This window comes from Strix aluco, chromosome 1 (assembly GCF_031877795.1).
Source record: "Strix aluco isolate bStrAlu1 chromosome 1, bStrAlu1.hap1, whole genome shotgun sequence".
Classification (NCBI taxonomy): domain Eukaryota; kingdom Metazoa; phylum Chordata; class Aves; order Strigiformes; family Strigidae; genus Strix; species Strix aluco.
In genome coordinates this window covers 107,546,682-107,563,062 of record NC_133931.1, presented here as the reverse complement: position 1 = coordinate 107,563,062, position 16,381 = coordinate 107,546,682, and the positions used below count along the sequence as shown (strand labels likewise).

The 16,381-nt window shown below is 40.4% G+C and overlaps 1 protein-coding gene across 7 annotated transcripts in view; it reads left to right on the top strand.

Annotated features, from left to right (window-relative positions):
* ADCYAP1R1 (ADCYAP receptor type I) overlaps positions 1 to 14,331 on the top strand; it is a 150,923-nt gene extending 136,592 nt beyond the window's left edge. For 4 of the 7 annotated variants that reach the window (XM_074830573.1, XM_074830562.1, XM_074830588.1 and 1 more), the window contains one exon: positions 5,519 to 14,331. In XM_074830573.1, the coding sequence (XP_074686674.1) occupies positions 5,519 to 5,728 (210 nt within the window). In that variant the 3' untranslated portion in view covers positions 5,729 to 14,331. The remainder of the gene's footprint in view (positions 1 to 5,518) is intronic. The other 3 variants (XM_074830578.1, XM_074830599.1, XM_074830616.1) reach the window with 1 other exon arrangement.
* The last annotated feature ends 2,050 nt before the right edge of the window (positions 14,332 to 16,381 follow it).

Genomic DNA, 16,381 nt, shown 5'->3' with positions numbered 1-16,381 from the left:
GACAACCCTGTCAGTAAAGAAATTTTTCCTAATATCCAATCTAAACCTCCCCTAGCAAAACTTGAGGCCATTTCCTCTTGTTCTATCACCTGCTACTTGGGAGAACGGACTGACACCCACCTCACTACAACCTCCTTTCAGGTGAATAGCAATGAGCTGTTCCTAGTCAGCATGTCCAGCATCTGTAGCAGAAACAAACCTCAGTACACTCCAGGAACCTGATGGAGGACTTGTGTACCACTGTGTTGTTTTCCGAACAAATATCTGGGTAATTTAAGTAACCCGTGAGAACCAGGTTCTGTTGGCCTGAGACTTCTGTAAACACCTGAAGTAAGGTTTTGTTAGCCTCATCATCCTGACTGAGAGGTCAGTAACAGATACCTAACAAAGGATCTCTCTTGATGACAGTTCCTCTAATCTTGATCCAGAGGTATTCAATAGATCTGTTGCAGTCTCCATTACTCACTTCCACACACTCAAATTTCTGTTTTATATGAAGTGCAACTATACTTCTTCTTCTCTTCCTATCTTCCCAAAAGAGTTTGTAGCCATCCATTGTGGTCTTACAGTCATGTGAGTTTTCCCACCAAATTTCTGTGTTTTCTATAATATCATAACTCTCTGAGTGGGCATGGAGCTCCAGTTTCTCCTGTTTGCTGCCCAGACTACGCCCATTGGTATACACAAACTTGAGATGATTGGACTTAGGATTCTTGCCTTTGAAGAGGGTTGGGGGAGCATTCCTCACTACTCTGGTAGGTGAACTCATCCAACCTGCTGCTTATGAATATGCAGATGTTATAGCTTTGGACACTGCCCCCCAAGTTCATTAGTTTAAAGCACAATTCACTAAGTCAGCCAATATGCTAATGAAGATTCTCCTGCCTCTTCTCAGTAGGTGTATCCCATCTCTCCCCAGTAGGCTGTATTCATTGAAGGATTTCCTATAATTGTAGAAAACAAAACCCTGGCAATGACACCAGCCATGAAGCTAGGTATAGATCAGCACAATGCATCAACTTCTGCCTGCGCACCTATCTCTGACTGGCAAGACAGAGAAGATCACTTGGGCATCTGCCCCTTTTGCTTGCACCTCCAAGACTCTGAAGTTCTGCTTAATCTTGCCCAGTCTTTGCTTCACTGTGTCATTGGTGCCCACATGGAAAAGAAGTACAGGATAATAGTCTGTGATTTTAACTAGTTGTTTCAATCTCTCTGTGACATCCTGATCTTGACTCCTGACAAGCAGCAAAGTTCACTTGTCTGTATATCAAGCAGGCAGCTGGCTGTCCCACTGTCTCTCAGCACTTGCTGCTTCCTCTTGCAGCTTTTAGTATGTGCTGCTAGTGCAGTTTCTCCCTGTGAATATTGCTCATTGGTTTTGTCCACTGACAAGGCTTAATATCTGTTGCTGGTTGGTACATAAGAAGGAGAGTGAAGTGATAACCTTCTCCCATGGGTCACCAGAGGCCATGGTGCCCCCTTCTCCAAGGTTCTGTCTGTTTGCTGTTGAAGATCTTTTTCTGGTAGTCCTTGGAGATCAGTGCCACAGGGCCCTAATATCTCTTCTTGCAAAGTCTCTGATAATTATCTATTTCTTGTTTACTCTCTCTAATATAGTGCAGCCTGCTAACTTCCTCCTGCAGCTCCTCCACCTGCTGCCTGAATAACTCCACCATAGCCCACCTTGAGCAGGTGCAGCCACCCAGGAGGATGGGTTACAGTCTTTCCATCCACTCTGTCTGGATGGCTGCCTCCACTCTTCCCAGGCTAGCCTGGCCAGGTAGCTGATTCCTGTCTGCTGCAGAGAGCAGCCCTTGCCTGATCTCCACCACCATGCTTCCAACAACTTCAAAGCACTGCCTGATAAACCCTTCTAATTCTCTGGAGACCTCAAGCTTCTTGGTGGGCTTGCAGAGCCACCAGCTAGCTTGGGTGACCACTGGGACTACAGACTAGGCCTGCAGGTGAGCAGAACAGGCAGCAGCCCAAAAACTGGCAGAGTGCACCGCCCTTCCTGCGTGAACTGCCGCACAAGCTGCTGATGCTGTTCCTAACAGATGTCATGTCCTGTTGCTGATGCCATTCCCAACAGGCCCCAAGCCCTGTTTGCACTCCTGGTTGCTGGTGCTCCCCAGAAGCCAGTTAAATGCAGCTTCCCACAGTTTGACCTGGCCATGGGGACAGCTGGCACCAGCCAACTGTTTCCCACTCCTCTTGTGAGACCTGCCACCTTCAAGCTGGTCCCTCCACACACATAGCCCAAGGGTGTTGGATGCCCAGAAACCCCCTCAGACACCCACCAGGTAGCTTGCAACCCTCACACTCCTCTCAGCACATGGAAACTGCTGCTGCGGCTGCTAGTGTCAGTTTCCCACATTTGTTTTTTTTCCCAATTCACCCATTCTGATCTGCAAATTGAAGTTCCCCTGTCTTTGTTTATCAGACTGAATACCTGAGATAACTGTTTTCTGAATTAATGGAAAAAGGCTTCCTCCTCAAGCCTGCCTTAAGAGGAATATCTACAGTCCATCCATTCTTTCCTCCACTGATAGACATCTATTATGCAGTCCAACAGAAGACTTCTCCTAAAATCACAGAATCACAGAATCGTCTAGGTTGGAAAAGACCTTGAAGATCATCTAGCCCAACCATTAACCTAACATTGACAGTTCCCAACTACACCATATCCCTCAGCGCTATGTCAACCAAACTCTTAAACACCTCCATGGATGGGGACTCCACCACTGCCCTGGGCAGCCCATTCCAACGCCTAACAACCCATTCTGTAAAGAAATGCTTCCTAATATCCAGTCTAAACCTTCCCTGGTGCAACTTGAGGCCATTACCTCTTGTTCTAGCTCTTATTACTTGGTTCAAGAGCCTCATCCCCAGCTCTCTGCAACCTCCTTTCAGGTAGTCATAGAGGGCGATGAGGTCTCCCCTCAGCCTCCTCTTCTCCAGACTAAACAACCCCAGTTCCCTCAGCCGCTCCTCGTACGACATGTGCTCCAGACCCTTCACCAGCTTCGTTGCCCTTCTTTGGACACGCTCGAGTAATTCAATGTCCTTTTTGTAGTGAGGGGCCCAAAACTGAACACAGGAATCGAGGTGCGGCCTCACCAGTGCCGAGTACAGGGGTAAGATCACTTCCCTGTCCCTGCTGGCCACGCTATTTCTGATGCAAGCCAGGATACCATTGGCCTTCTTGGCCACCTGGGCACACTGCTGGCTCATGTTCAGCCGGCTGTCAGTCAACACCCCCAGGCCCTCTCTGACTGGCAGCTCTCCAGCCACTCCTCCCCAAACCTGTAGCGCTGCTGGGGGTTGTTGTGGCCAAAGTGCAGAACCCAGCATTTGGCCTTATTGAAACTCACACAGTTGGCCTTAGCCCATCGCTCCAGCCTGTCCAGATCTCTCTGCAGAGCCTCCCTACCCTCAAGCAGATCAACACTCCCACCCAACTTGGTGTCATCTGCAAACTTACTGAGGGTGCACTCAATCCCCTCGTCTAGATCATCAATAAAGATGTTAAACAGGAGTGGCCCCAAAACCGAGCCTTGGGGCACACCATTCGTGACCGGCCACCAACTAGATTTAACTCCATTCACCACAACTCTTTGGGCCTGGCCATCCAGCCAGTTTTTTTCCCAGCAAAGCATTGCCCATTCTTTTTTTTCTTTTCAAGGAGGCAGAGACTATTTTTTTCTACCAGTTTTAGTGCACTAGGTTTTCTACACCAGAATCGTCTAGAATCACAGAATCATCTAGGTTGGAAAAGACCTTGAAGATCATCCAGTCCAACCATTTCACATATAGTGTGCAATAGCTGGTCTCTTGTACAAAAGGTCTCTAACTCCTTGATCCAAGTGACTCCTCAGATAACCTTAACAATCTCCAAGTTCATCAAACAAACTTATAGGTCATCTTTGCTCATGGGCTTAGTCAAGGTGACTGTTAAAGGGCCCACAAGTCTGCTAAAACTTTATTCATAGGTCCATCCCAAGTAGCTCAGAAGGTGAGTTCTGGACCACACCTTGCTGGAATTAGTGGCTGCATTCATACTACTCCAGCTGGCATTACAAGACGCCCCTCCCACCTACAACTGTTGTTTCATCTATTATCTTCCATGAGTGGTAATAGAATAGCCAGAAAGTCTTGTCTAAAACTACTCTGGAAATAAACACCCTCCAAGGTAACATGCACAGTGTGTCAGATTTCCTGTAACCCCTTGGGGGAGTGGAGTGGTGGTTCTTAACCAAACTAACACAACCAGATTAATTAAAAACATTTTACCTCAAGACATTAGAGAATGTCTTGTGCCTTCACTAAATTACTTAGAGTAAGAAAGGGTTCACCTTTGATATATTACACTGTTACAGATACAAACACTATTTTCCTTTTACAGATTAAATATATCTCCATATTCTATTTAATCTATATCTATCTATACTTTAACAAAAATAGAAATTTAGAGGTACTAGAAGAATGTAAAATTTTCAGTTGGATTTTTCCTCCCTGAAGTTCATGTCCATACAGTTGAAGAACTTGTTTGGCATTTGGGCATATGCTGATCCATTTTTATAATTGTATTAGTCTAGGAAAATCTAGCAATAACTGTTAAGAACAAGAAGAACATCTCTGACACAGCAGCTCACTGGAGATTGGAAAAATATATTGGGAAAATATATCTACATATTTCCTTGTTCTTACATTATTTCATTCAGAAATAATGCTACAAGTTACTCTCAGTAATGAGTAATAGACCGAGTAAAAATTGGTCTGAGCTAGTGTGATATTCCTTATATTAAATCCTTACTATTTTATGTATATATGTACACACATGCACACCTAGCAAGATTGCCAGGAAACTCGTGATGAATGAAAAGCAGAAAAGCTATAGAATTATTTACTTACTTTCCAGTTGAACTTCTGACCATGGATTGTTTTACTCTTTGTGATTTGCTGTGGGTGTCCATGAAAAAATCTCAAGGGAAAAGAGGGTATTACAGATGTATATTAATCCAAGAGCTGTTGTCTGCTTAGAGGTGATCTGAAAGTAGGACGCAAAGTTTTCAATAAACGTGCATCCATTAATGGCGGGTGAGAGAGAAGCTGCTTGTGTGGACAGGTTATTTCATTACCATCTAGTACCTTTTGATTGCTGGTTTCTTTGGTTCCTTATTATGTATTTGGTACTGGTCATTGATGAAAACAAGATATTTTTTCCAAGAAGCCAGCTCAGAACCATGTTGGAGTTAGTGTTGAGCAGGTCTTCTGTGTGCCTCTGGGCTGAACCCAAATTATCTGAAGTCAGAGACAGAACCTGGGCTGTTGTTCCCACTTCATGGTTGGACCTCTTTCAGACATGGAGAAGCCACTTCAGATTTTGCTGAAACAAGGAATTTAGTAATAGTCTTAAAAATAGTTCTGTCAAATTATGGGGTTTTTTTCTAATCTTGATAATTTATCAGCATGTCCTCGAGCAGCTAAGTACATAAAAAATGACCTTTTGAAGTTTCTCCCTAAAGGTGCAATCAGAAATAAAGAGAAAATGGAGGAGCTGGAAAGTCAACCGGTATTTTGCTGTGGATTTCAAACATCGTCATCCTTCTCTAGCGAGCAGCGGAGTGAACGGGGGGACACAACTCTCCATTCTGAGCAAGAGCAGCTCTCAGATTCGGATGTCCAGCATAAATGCAGAGAACCTAGCGACATGAGCAGCTAAGGAAAACAAATCAATCAACAAGCAAACCAAAAACCATCCCTTTAAAAAGAAAAAATATGAAATCATAGTTTTGGTGGTGGTGTAGGTCTTTCCTTTCCCTTTCCTTTCCTTTCCTTTCCTTTCCTTTCCTTTCCTTTCCTTTCCTTTCCTTTCCTTTCCTTTCCTTTCCTTTCCTTTCCTTTCCTTTCCTTTCCTTTCCTTTCCTTTCCTTTCCTTTCCTTTCCTTTCCTTTCCTTTCCTTTCCTTTCCTTTCCTTTCCTTTCCTTTCCTTTCCTTTCCTTTCCTTTCCTTTCCTTTCCTTTCCTTTCCTTTCCTTTCCTTTCCTTTCCTTTCCTTTCCTTTCTTCATGTTGTAGAGGTGAAAAAGCAAAGGAAATGTGTATATATATCTTTTTAACAATCACTGTAAATACCCAACTGTACTCAAGGCCATTAATGGAAAAATGTTTAAAAGACAAACAACAGGCCAAGCCCACCCACTCAGTGGTTTACATTTCAGAGCATCTGCAAGTAATCTGTTGTCAGTCAAAAGTAATAAGTGATTGCTGTGCAGTTGTGATCCTTGGTTGCCAGACTGATACTAATCTGTGAATGGAGACGGCCATTGTTATTTTTCAGATTGGTTTCCATTTTGGTTTGGATTTCCCTTTTATTTTTCCTAGTCAAACATATCTTAGCCTGTCCCTGTCTTTTGGCATGTGAATTTCTGCAGTGTTTCTCTTTTGAGTCTTAAGATGGAGCTAATATGCTCGAGTTAATCAAACCAGCCAATTCAGCAAGAACTCCAGGAAGCGTTCACGGCTGGATTTAGTCAGATGTTCCCAGTGGACTTAAAGAAACTGCTGTGCCAATGTGAAGCTGCATAACTATCATCAATCAGTGCGGGGACTACAGGCAAGAGAGATGGGATCAGCTGTCTTTTTTCGTACCCAGGGACACTTCTGAGAATGCTTTATGTTCTAGCTAAACTGTGAATTTTCTAAAAGGGCCATGCAGTTGAGATATATTTATATTTTTGGCATTGACAGATTGATTGGTAGATTGATTGGATTCTTTGAATAATAAAAATAACTGTCCCTTCCCTCCCAACCTAAGAGCAGAAGTCAGTTCCAGGATGACCTTTCCCTCCAGATAACCTTGAACCCTCTGCATCTGTGTCCCAAACATGGCATGATTTTGGGTAGTCCTGTCAAACAGAGTGTGGTGTTTTTGCAGCCTGGTTGTCTTCTGTGTGTTGACTCTCCCCTGCCAGAGCAAGAGGCACAGGAAGGTTCTGGCATGGTTATCCTGGAAGGTAAAAGTTATTTGCATTTGGTGAGCAACTAAACTGAACAATAACATGGTATGGAAGGAAAAAATAAAAGACTTTTGATTATTTCCCACACCTGGCAGTTTTCTCTCTCTTTGGATATTCTGTTTGTTTAACCAGCAATGGTCTTGCTGCTTTTCTTTGAGAGGAACTAAAATGTTCTTTCAACCTTTGCCTTGTAATTAAAGCCACAACTGGTACATATCTACTTCAATCAAATGTTGATGATGTCAATTCTTAGAAGTCTTTATACAGTGCATAAAGGCTTTGAGGACCGTCCTAGTGCTCACTTCACTTTGGATTTATTGGAAATATTTATATATATATATTTTTATTTATATATATATCTGTGTAAGTGTATGCATATATTAAAAAACAAAAATGAAGATGACATTTTAAATGTGAAGCTTTGAACTGAAACTAATACTAACCAGGAAATTCAAAATTCAAGCTTGGTGTTAGTTAACATGATCACGAACTAAAAAAAAGTGAAAGACTCGGAATTTTATTGTCAGTTGAGTATAAGCTTTTAATTTCAGTGAGTTTTGTTAGTTTAGGTTAAAAAAGGAAATTCAAAATTCAGGCTCATTCCTTGGTGTTAGTTAATATGATCACAAACTAAAAAAAAAGTGAAATACTCAGAATTCTAGTGTCAGTCAAGTATGAGCTTTTAATTTCACTGGTTTTTGTTAGTTTAGGTTAATTAATTAATTAATATTTTAATGTCATTTTAAGCATAGGTTTTTAAAAATAATTCTAGTTTCCTTATTTTAAAAGGAAAAAAAAAAGTCTCAAAGTTCTGAAAGGAATATTAATTATAATACTTAACACTTATATACTGCTTTATGGGACGTAATCTGGTCTCAGTTGTAGCAGTGTGAATGTAAAAATAATTTAAAACAGACAGAAATGTTGAGATTGACTTCATATTTGTACAGGATCATGCTCTTATGAGATGCTTAACACCCCTTTCAGGTGAAACCTACCCTTGCACAGAAGACCAGCAAAAAGGTTTAAATCACTTACATTGTATTCCAGTATCTTAAGTGGGAGTTAAATGATCCAGACACCTTTTTGTCAAGTCTTCAGCACTGGTTTGCTGCTCCAAGAGCAGAATTTGTCCCCCTCTACCAGACTGTCTGCAAAAGTCACTGAAGTATTTTTAACTGATAGATTGGAGCTTCTTCTCTCATTAGATGCTGTTAAAAACTATTCTAGAAAGTTTCCCAAGGAACCATGCACTTTGCAGTCAAGAAAGGCATGGGAGGTGGGGAAAGTCAGATCTATCAGGTAAATGCATACTTAGATATTTTTTTAATATTAAATTATCTAACGTTAGATGAACAGATAGCGTTTAGTTTTGTATTTTCTGTAGTATGGGTTTTCACAAGGTATTATATTGACAATACTGCAAGTGCATTACTTAAAAAAATCAAAGTGTATGTTTTGCATGAATGACTGATAGCCAATTTTCAAGTATTAATAAATCAGAAATTTTGAAAAAAGGTGTTGAATAACTGCCTCTAGCTGGAGACTTTTTGTCATGTTTTAGTCCAGAGCAAGAAGGTGTTTGGATCTTTTTTTTTTTTTTCGTTATTGTTGTTGAGGCTTAATTACTTTGAGCTCACTTCTGGATTCTGTTGTTTTCCTGGCTGCCCTGAAGTGCTCTGCAATTTGAATTGGTGGATCTCAGTCCAGTGCCTCGTGGGCAAATATCCACATCACCAAAACTACCCTCCAGTCATGCACACTGGAGACTAGGTCCTCAGTTAAATTAAAATCAGTACAGAAAACTACTGTTATTGTTAGAAAAAAGCCACTTCATTTTGCCTTGGGATTTGGCCTCGGCACATTACTATTATTTTTTGGTGGTCTCAGCAGAGAGACCAAGAACTGAATAGTCACGAAAATTTGGACTTGTCCCTTAAATTCCTAGAGCAAACACTCAGGAGCAAGACAAGCTAAAGGGCAGTGGAGGGAAAATTCTGCTGTTGGAGTCCCTGTGTTTCTTGTTCAGTGGACAAATTGAAGTCTTCAGCACCTTTCACCAGCACTGAATTTACTAGAAGAAATGGTATCTCTCAACATATTTAATATACAATATATTATACAAGCAACCCCCTTCTATTATATTTTTATTGGCGATGTTGATGCACTTGTAAATGTGGCTTTCCTTAGTCACTTGAACTTTCTCAGTGTTACTGGAAAGATCATACTTCAGGTGTATATAGTTATCTAAACCAAACTCTGATGCCATCGCACAAATTAGCTCTCAAGAAATCTTTATGTTGAATGTAAGCCGAATATGCTGGACATGCATGGCCACCATTGGCAGTGGCTGTCATTACTATTTGTTTCAGGATGGAAGGAACCAACACGTGGTTTGCTTCTAAGTGTGTGTAAATATCAATTGAGTGTAACAGTGCTTTGTTTGAATTTTCACTGTGAAATATATTTTGGAGCTATGTTACTAAAAACAATACATAATTAAAAAAAAAAAGTGTGCAGTGCTCCTTGAGCCATTTTTTCTACCATGTCCATAATGTATTTCTTGTCTAATTTTGTTATTTTGTTTTTGTAAATGTATAAAAAGTTTCTGTGCTGCAGCTTCTGTGACTATTTACTGTATCTAACCACTGTTTGATTATTGACTTTTTGATGTGGAGTGCTGGTACTACAGGACAATTAACATCCTAAAATGAAAACTACAACACATATTTCAAAGGACAAGGCTTGTTTCATTGCTGCATGGTGACCTCACCCCCTTTTACCTTCACCTACATTTAGTACATCTGGAACCCAGAGCCCAGGTAATGAAACTTAAATGTTTACTTGTGGGAGTTTTTATTTCGTAGAGGAAAAATACCCAAGTTCCTCTGCCTCATTTATTTGCATTTGAAAACCAGGTGTTAAAATGGGGTAGTTGGAGAAGGGAGGGAGATGAAGGCGGGTGAATCCAGAGTGAAATGCAGAAAAGGTGCAATTTGGAAGTTAAATTCACACACTATTTGGTGTCTAGCTACTCCTTTTCAGCAGCTGTCCATCATTGCAACTGAAAAACTGTCTCTTGCAACTACAGGGCTAAATAACAACCAGAAGTGGGCAGGAACTGACTGTGCTGATAACTTGAGATTACGTTTGCAAAGATGACTCTCTCTAGACTTTCTCCATCGTCAATGGCAAGTGTGAGATATGTTCCAGAAGGGAATGCAGAGCAGTTCATAGAATCACAGAATTGTAAAATCAACTGCCCAGGTTGGAAGGGACCTCGAACAATCATCTGGTCCAATCTTTCATGAGAAAGGGAACCTACATGACATTATCTCTCACCCTGTCCAATTGCATCTTGAAAATCTCCACTGATGGTGACTCTACCACGTCCCTGGGGAGGTTGTTCCGGTGAATGATTGTTCCCACTGTAAAAAATTTCTTTCTTATATCGAGATGAAATCTTTCCCTGTGCAACTCATACCTGTTCCCCTTGTCTTCTCCATGTGAGTCCTTGTGAAAAGACAGCCTCCATCCTCTTTGTAGCCACCCTTTTAGTACTGGGGGTTTTTTCATAAATCCCATGGATAAAATAAATCAGTATCTAAAAATATGCAAAGCAAAAATGATTGAGAACAAAACAGAGTTTAGCAGAGTTAGAGCTGTTGTTTTCTGATCCTAGGGTTTTCCAGAGCAGCACAAGGACACTTAATCTGAAGGAAACTCTGTAATCACCATTATTTTCACTGCATATTACTCCCACTCCTAAAGTGATCAACTCCCCTTTTAAAAATCAGAAAGCATTTCTTTGCGTCACCTTCTCTTCCCACTGGAAAGTTATTGTAAAACTTCACTCTTCTGGCAGTTAGAAACTTTTTTCTGAATTTCAGATTAAAATAGCTCCTGGCTTACTTATGCTCCTTGTCATACTAATCTTGCTTCCAGTTTCTTTCTCCCTTCCTGAAATACAAACAGCTTTAGTTCAGATAAAGTCTACAGTTTATCTTTGATCATGCAGCTGAAAGAGAAGCCTAAAAATAATCATGCTATTAAGCTGCATTTGTTTCAACTCTAATCTCAATTTGGACAGCAAAACAATGCAAAGAAACAAATACAGACATATGCAAATCCATTGAGAACAGCAGGAAAATTAACTGGAAGCAGCATGCCAAGCACCCTGGGGGAAAAAAAAAAAAAAAAAAAAAAAAAAGTAACAATAAAAACTAAGAGAAAGATTCTTGAAAGTGTGTAAATGAGATTTGGGGTTTGAGAAGCTTTCATTCAGTCAGATCTAAAGGCATAATTATCCCAATCTTCTCCTTTTCTGGTTTCAGTTATAATCTTGCAAGAGAAGTTCTATCACTGTTGTTTCCAATCAAAGAGATAGTACACTCATTCAGTCAACATACTGCAGGAAATCAACATTCAAATGGGCAAAATTATACTGTGAAGTTTTAGTGATCATGTGTCTGACACTGCTACTAAATCCCTGCTAAATGTGTCCTGTGAACCATGCAGATACCTAACTTCACATTATCTTTCCAGCCCAGCCCTGCCAGAAATTAGATACAAAAATTTCAGCGGGTATAGCAAAAAACAATATGTTCAGAGTGATTTTAGTAAACAGTGGCAATAAAAGAAATGTAGAAACCAATCATTTAATTGGCTTTATTTGCCTTGTTATTTGAAAATGTTTTTCAATAGTGTTTCAGAAACAATTGCTTATGGCAGTGGTTTTCAACCTGTGGTCTGTGGAGATTTCAGAATCAATAGACTATTTCTGAAGTGTCCATGGAAGATGCTTAAGGAAAATAAGTTCATTCTTTTTATATAGCAATATATGTTTGTAACGCCCCTGAAAGGTTTTTGTCTTACCTGTAATTATATGAAGGCTCCCACAGATCAAAAAAATGAAAAGTACAGCTACAAACAGCTATAAGCTGTTTTCCCAGGACAACCTACATGACTGTTTTTTCAGCTTTTTGTACATAGTGTCATCTAGTCTTTGATGAACCTCTCAGTGCCTCCCATCCAACATCCACTTTGACAAATAATGATAGAGAGGAGACGATGAGGAAAACATGACTGCTGTTAGCCAGCTATAATCACAAGGAGTGTCTATATCCCAATATTACAGAAGGGCCAGGATGGAAGAGCAGTGTAACCAGGTCACTTTGTAGCCTTTTCACAGTGAGTGATTGGTTTGAGAAGATACAGGTAGAATAGATGCTGCACCCTGATGAAGCTACTGTACTTACCCCCTCTGTGTCCTCAACATCAACAGAAACATGCAAGCTGTGATTTCACAGCTGCCATGAAGTCTTATGAAGCCTTCTTACATGACAAAGTACAGGATCCAAATGCTAAAGGTAATCCTCATAGTTTCCATATTCAGTGGATATACCTATAAAATTCAACAAATTAAGCTTTCCTTCCTTCATTTGATTATGTGATTTCATGATACTAAGACTTTCTTTTTTGTTCTGAGATTTTTTCCTGTGGGCAAGGCTTCCAGAGAAATGTAGAATGCTCAAAATCATCTGCTACATGACACTGCAGAGCAATAAATATGATCACAGCAGAGTTATTATAGCAAGGAAGGTCTAGAGGGAAGCAAGACAAGGTAGTAAGAATAGATAGAGCAGGATATATGGGACACCATGTGGAATTCTGCTTGACCTCCAGCTGCCAGACAAGATTGCTGTCTCCTATAGTTCCTATGTCACATCTATGAGGTCTGTGTGGCTATCTAGGAAACAGATAAACAATCTGGGTGGGATTCAGCTCCAAACTCAGATAGCAGTGTCTGTTGGACTACTGAGTCTACAACTATAGAAATGTACATAATGCAAAGTTATAACCAAATATCTGGTTTTACCTGATTTTTTTTTCTTAGAGAGTTAAATATCAAGGGCTATATTAAATATGTGTCCCTTTCAACATGTGGCACTTTCAACATTAGGCATTCTGGATCATAGGTGAAGTCCTGGAAAAGATCCCATGTCAAGAAGCAGGCAGCTAAGAAGATATCCACATCATTTGCCTTTATTGATCAATAATGAAGAGATCTTCCTTTGATCTAGTTTCTCCACTTTGCCTTTGCAGTCCCGAGAGAGAAATGAGCAATTTTAGAGTACAAACATGAAACATATTTTTGATGCCTACCTCAAGGGTGAGATGATTCACACTTTGCTAGTATCTGTTTCTTTCCACCAGGAAGTCTAGCTGACCAGATCAGAGACAGATGTTGACACTGTGGAAGTCTACATGTAGATGACTTTTCCCCTGGCAACTTTGCCTGGTCACTATTGTTCTGTTTCATGCATGTTGAGAAATAATGGTCTTGAAAAGCTTGGGGGTGACTTCTGTTGGGTATTACCAACCAGATCTGGAGACTTAGTAGCTCTCACCGAGAGTAGTTTTCAAGAAGTCATGTTCTCTTTGTCAGATTGTGTCCATATGACCAGCACTTCTACATCCAGAAAAAAACATGGTATATAGTGTACATGCAGTGAAAAAAAGTTTGGATTTTACCTTCTGCTTTCAGCAGTCAGGCACATGCAACCAGTTCAGAATTGCATTTAAGAGTAACATTAGGAAGATACGGAATATGCAGTAGTAGTTAATGATGCTCTGATGTTAAGCTGCGTGCATATCTGTACTAAAGAGCTAAGTTCAGCTAAATACACATTGTATTTTGTGTATGGAAACACACCAGCAGAGCTTGAACAATGTTTTGAACCTCATGGTCTTTCACCTTCTTATGACTAAAATTGCAATTTCCCATTGGCTTTCTTTTGGGGAATTCATACATGTAAAGAATTACTGTGTGATATGACATTGTGTGATATGACACTCTTCAGTGTCTGAGATGACTTAGGCTTCTGGATATGCCTTTTCCAATGGACTTTGTGCTTGCAGAGAGGTCTCAAGAGGCCTTTGTGTACCAGTATAATCTGTAAAAACAAATATTTGGTGTGTTCATTCTCTTTCCCTTCTTCTTGTCAATTTAATGGCAATGTAATATGCTATAGCTCTGAGAAGAGAAGTAACAAGTTATTGGATGGAAAGCTGTATTTTGGCTTTTGACTGTGTCAAGGTACAAACTTACTGGCCTGTTGGGTCTAATACTGACCTTTTTTGGTCAAAATTGGTTTCATTGGTAATGGGATCTGACATTATTCAGCTTTGTTATGAGGTGGAAACAGATATCAATTGCTGCTTTCTAAACTTTTTTGTGTTTTGAGAAATTGTTTTTAACATGTATACTGCTGTAGATGACACAATAAATGTATTATCATTTTGTATCAGTCTGTTCTGATATGAAATTGCTCCAAAGACAACTTTTGTCTGTGAAGTTACAGGGTAACTTCTTCCTGAAGCAGCAGGATGGAGGGGTGTTTGGGCTAAAAGGGTTAGCTTCCTTCCTCATGGGAAGGCGTCCCTGGATTCTGCTGGGAAAAGTCAGTTCTGGACCAACCAGGCATGAAGTCTTTGCCATTAGTGGGCCATGCACACTCTTTCTTCACTATCAGTCAGTGGAGTTACATGAGGAAGGTGTTTAACACACTGCATGAGTATCAAGCATGACTATCGTCTACTACCAATACAAATGCAACACACTCTCCATTGCAACTGATAGCCCCTGTGGCTCTGAGCTTTGATCCAGAGGTCTTTTGGGGCCTACATATTATTTCTAAGGGGTCTAAACAAGAATAGAAATTCTGTTGTCCTTAAAAACAATGCCAGTTGGCAAAGGTAGAAAAATGTTGGTCTTTATAACCTCTGATATACTTCAAGGCTTCATTTCTTTTATAGTCAAAGCAAACCTCAAGAGTTTTATTATCAGGTTCATTCTCAAAAGATCAGGTACATTCACCCTACTGAAACAGAGGACTCAACAGTAGATGACCTATTTGTGATATTTTTCCCATCTTTTTCCTCAGCTTCAGCTACCATAAGTCTATCTGGCCCTCATGGACCTATGAATCCTCCACAAAGGCTACATCTTTCAGTTGCTATTCTCCCTCATTTTTTAGCCAAAGTACAGATATTTGGAGCCTTGTCTTTTGATGGGGAAGTGGACATGTGTCTATTCAGATGAGGTCAGAGATGTGTCAGGGATCAACCAGGGACAGATGATCATGAGGGATGTAGTCTAGGAGACAAGGGGCATTTCATGGGCAGTAGGGCCCATCACAGCCCCAGTGAGAAAGCAAGGAAGGCCTGGAGACAGAGACCAGGTTCAACCAAGAGTCCAGATCATCAGGCAAGTTCAGGGTGGTAATGCAGGTCCAAGACAGGTCCAAAACCAGGCCAGGACATCAACCTGTGTATCCGTCCTGGATCAGTGGAGCCCTTGGTGAGGCAGGGCCATTGTAAAGCTGGAGATTAGCATTCTACAGCATTGCTGAGTCAGGGCCAGGGCTGAAATGAGGTCTTGGGCACATGGGCAGGTTGTAAGCTGAGGGTCACAGGACAGATATATGGATTTTCATTTTTGCTGTATTTCAAATAATTGTAAATACCCTATGGTAATCCATTTACATGGATTTACTAGGTGATCGGAGGTAGCCTCAGCCCCTTCTTTGAGTGCTGGGTGACACAACACAGGACATATCTCCCCTTTCCACCATGTGCAGAAGGGTTGCATCAATCACTATATTGCTAAACAGGGACATTAACAAATATGGAACAGGGAATCCAGAAAAGGCCTTATCTCTAAAGGTTACATCTAGTCTGAGATTTTTTTAGGCTCCTTTTATAGTTAAGAGGCAGAGAAAGAAAAGATACATCCAGAAGTATTTCAGCCCACTCTAAAAGTCCTGTGTAAGTATCTACATTTTTCAAGAAACAATACCACACTGTAGCACATGTGCTTCAAGAACCAAACACTGAGAAAAACTCATTTAGTAGATCAGTCAACACACCAGAGTACTGCCTCGAATACAACTGTATTTTCTGAAACTGAAAAATTCTCACTCAGATACTAAAAAAAATTTTTTTAAAAGATCCTTATCTATATCTTAAATTAATTTTAAACCACTTTTTAACCCGGTATCATCAAGATTTATAGGTTAGATATCTGACTTTACTAAAGGACTATTTCTAGAAACTTCTATCTAGTGGGCCACAGCCATCAAACTGTACCTGTAGCGTGTTCCAATAGTTGAGCAATTATTAACCACTGGATTTCCAAAAAAGTTGGAGCCATCTCTGCATTTCAGGATTTAGTCACTCACCCATTGGTTGGGTGTGGCTCCTTTCAAGTCAGATTTTAATCTTGGGTGTGGATTCTATCAACTTTGCCCACTCACACAATTTGAGATTGAATTTGCTGGAGAGGAGTCATTTTTA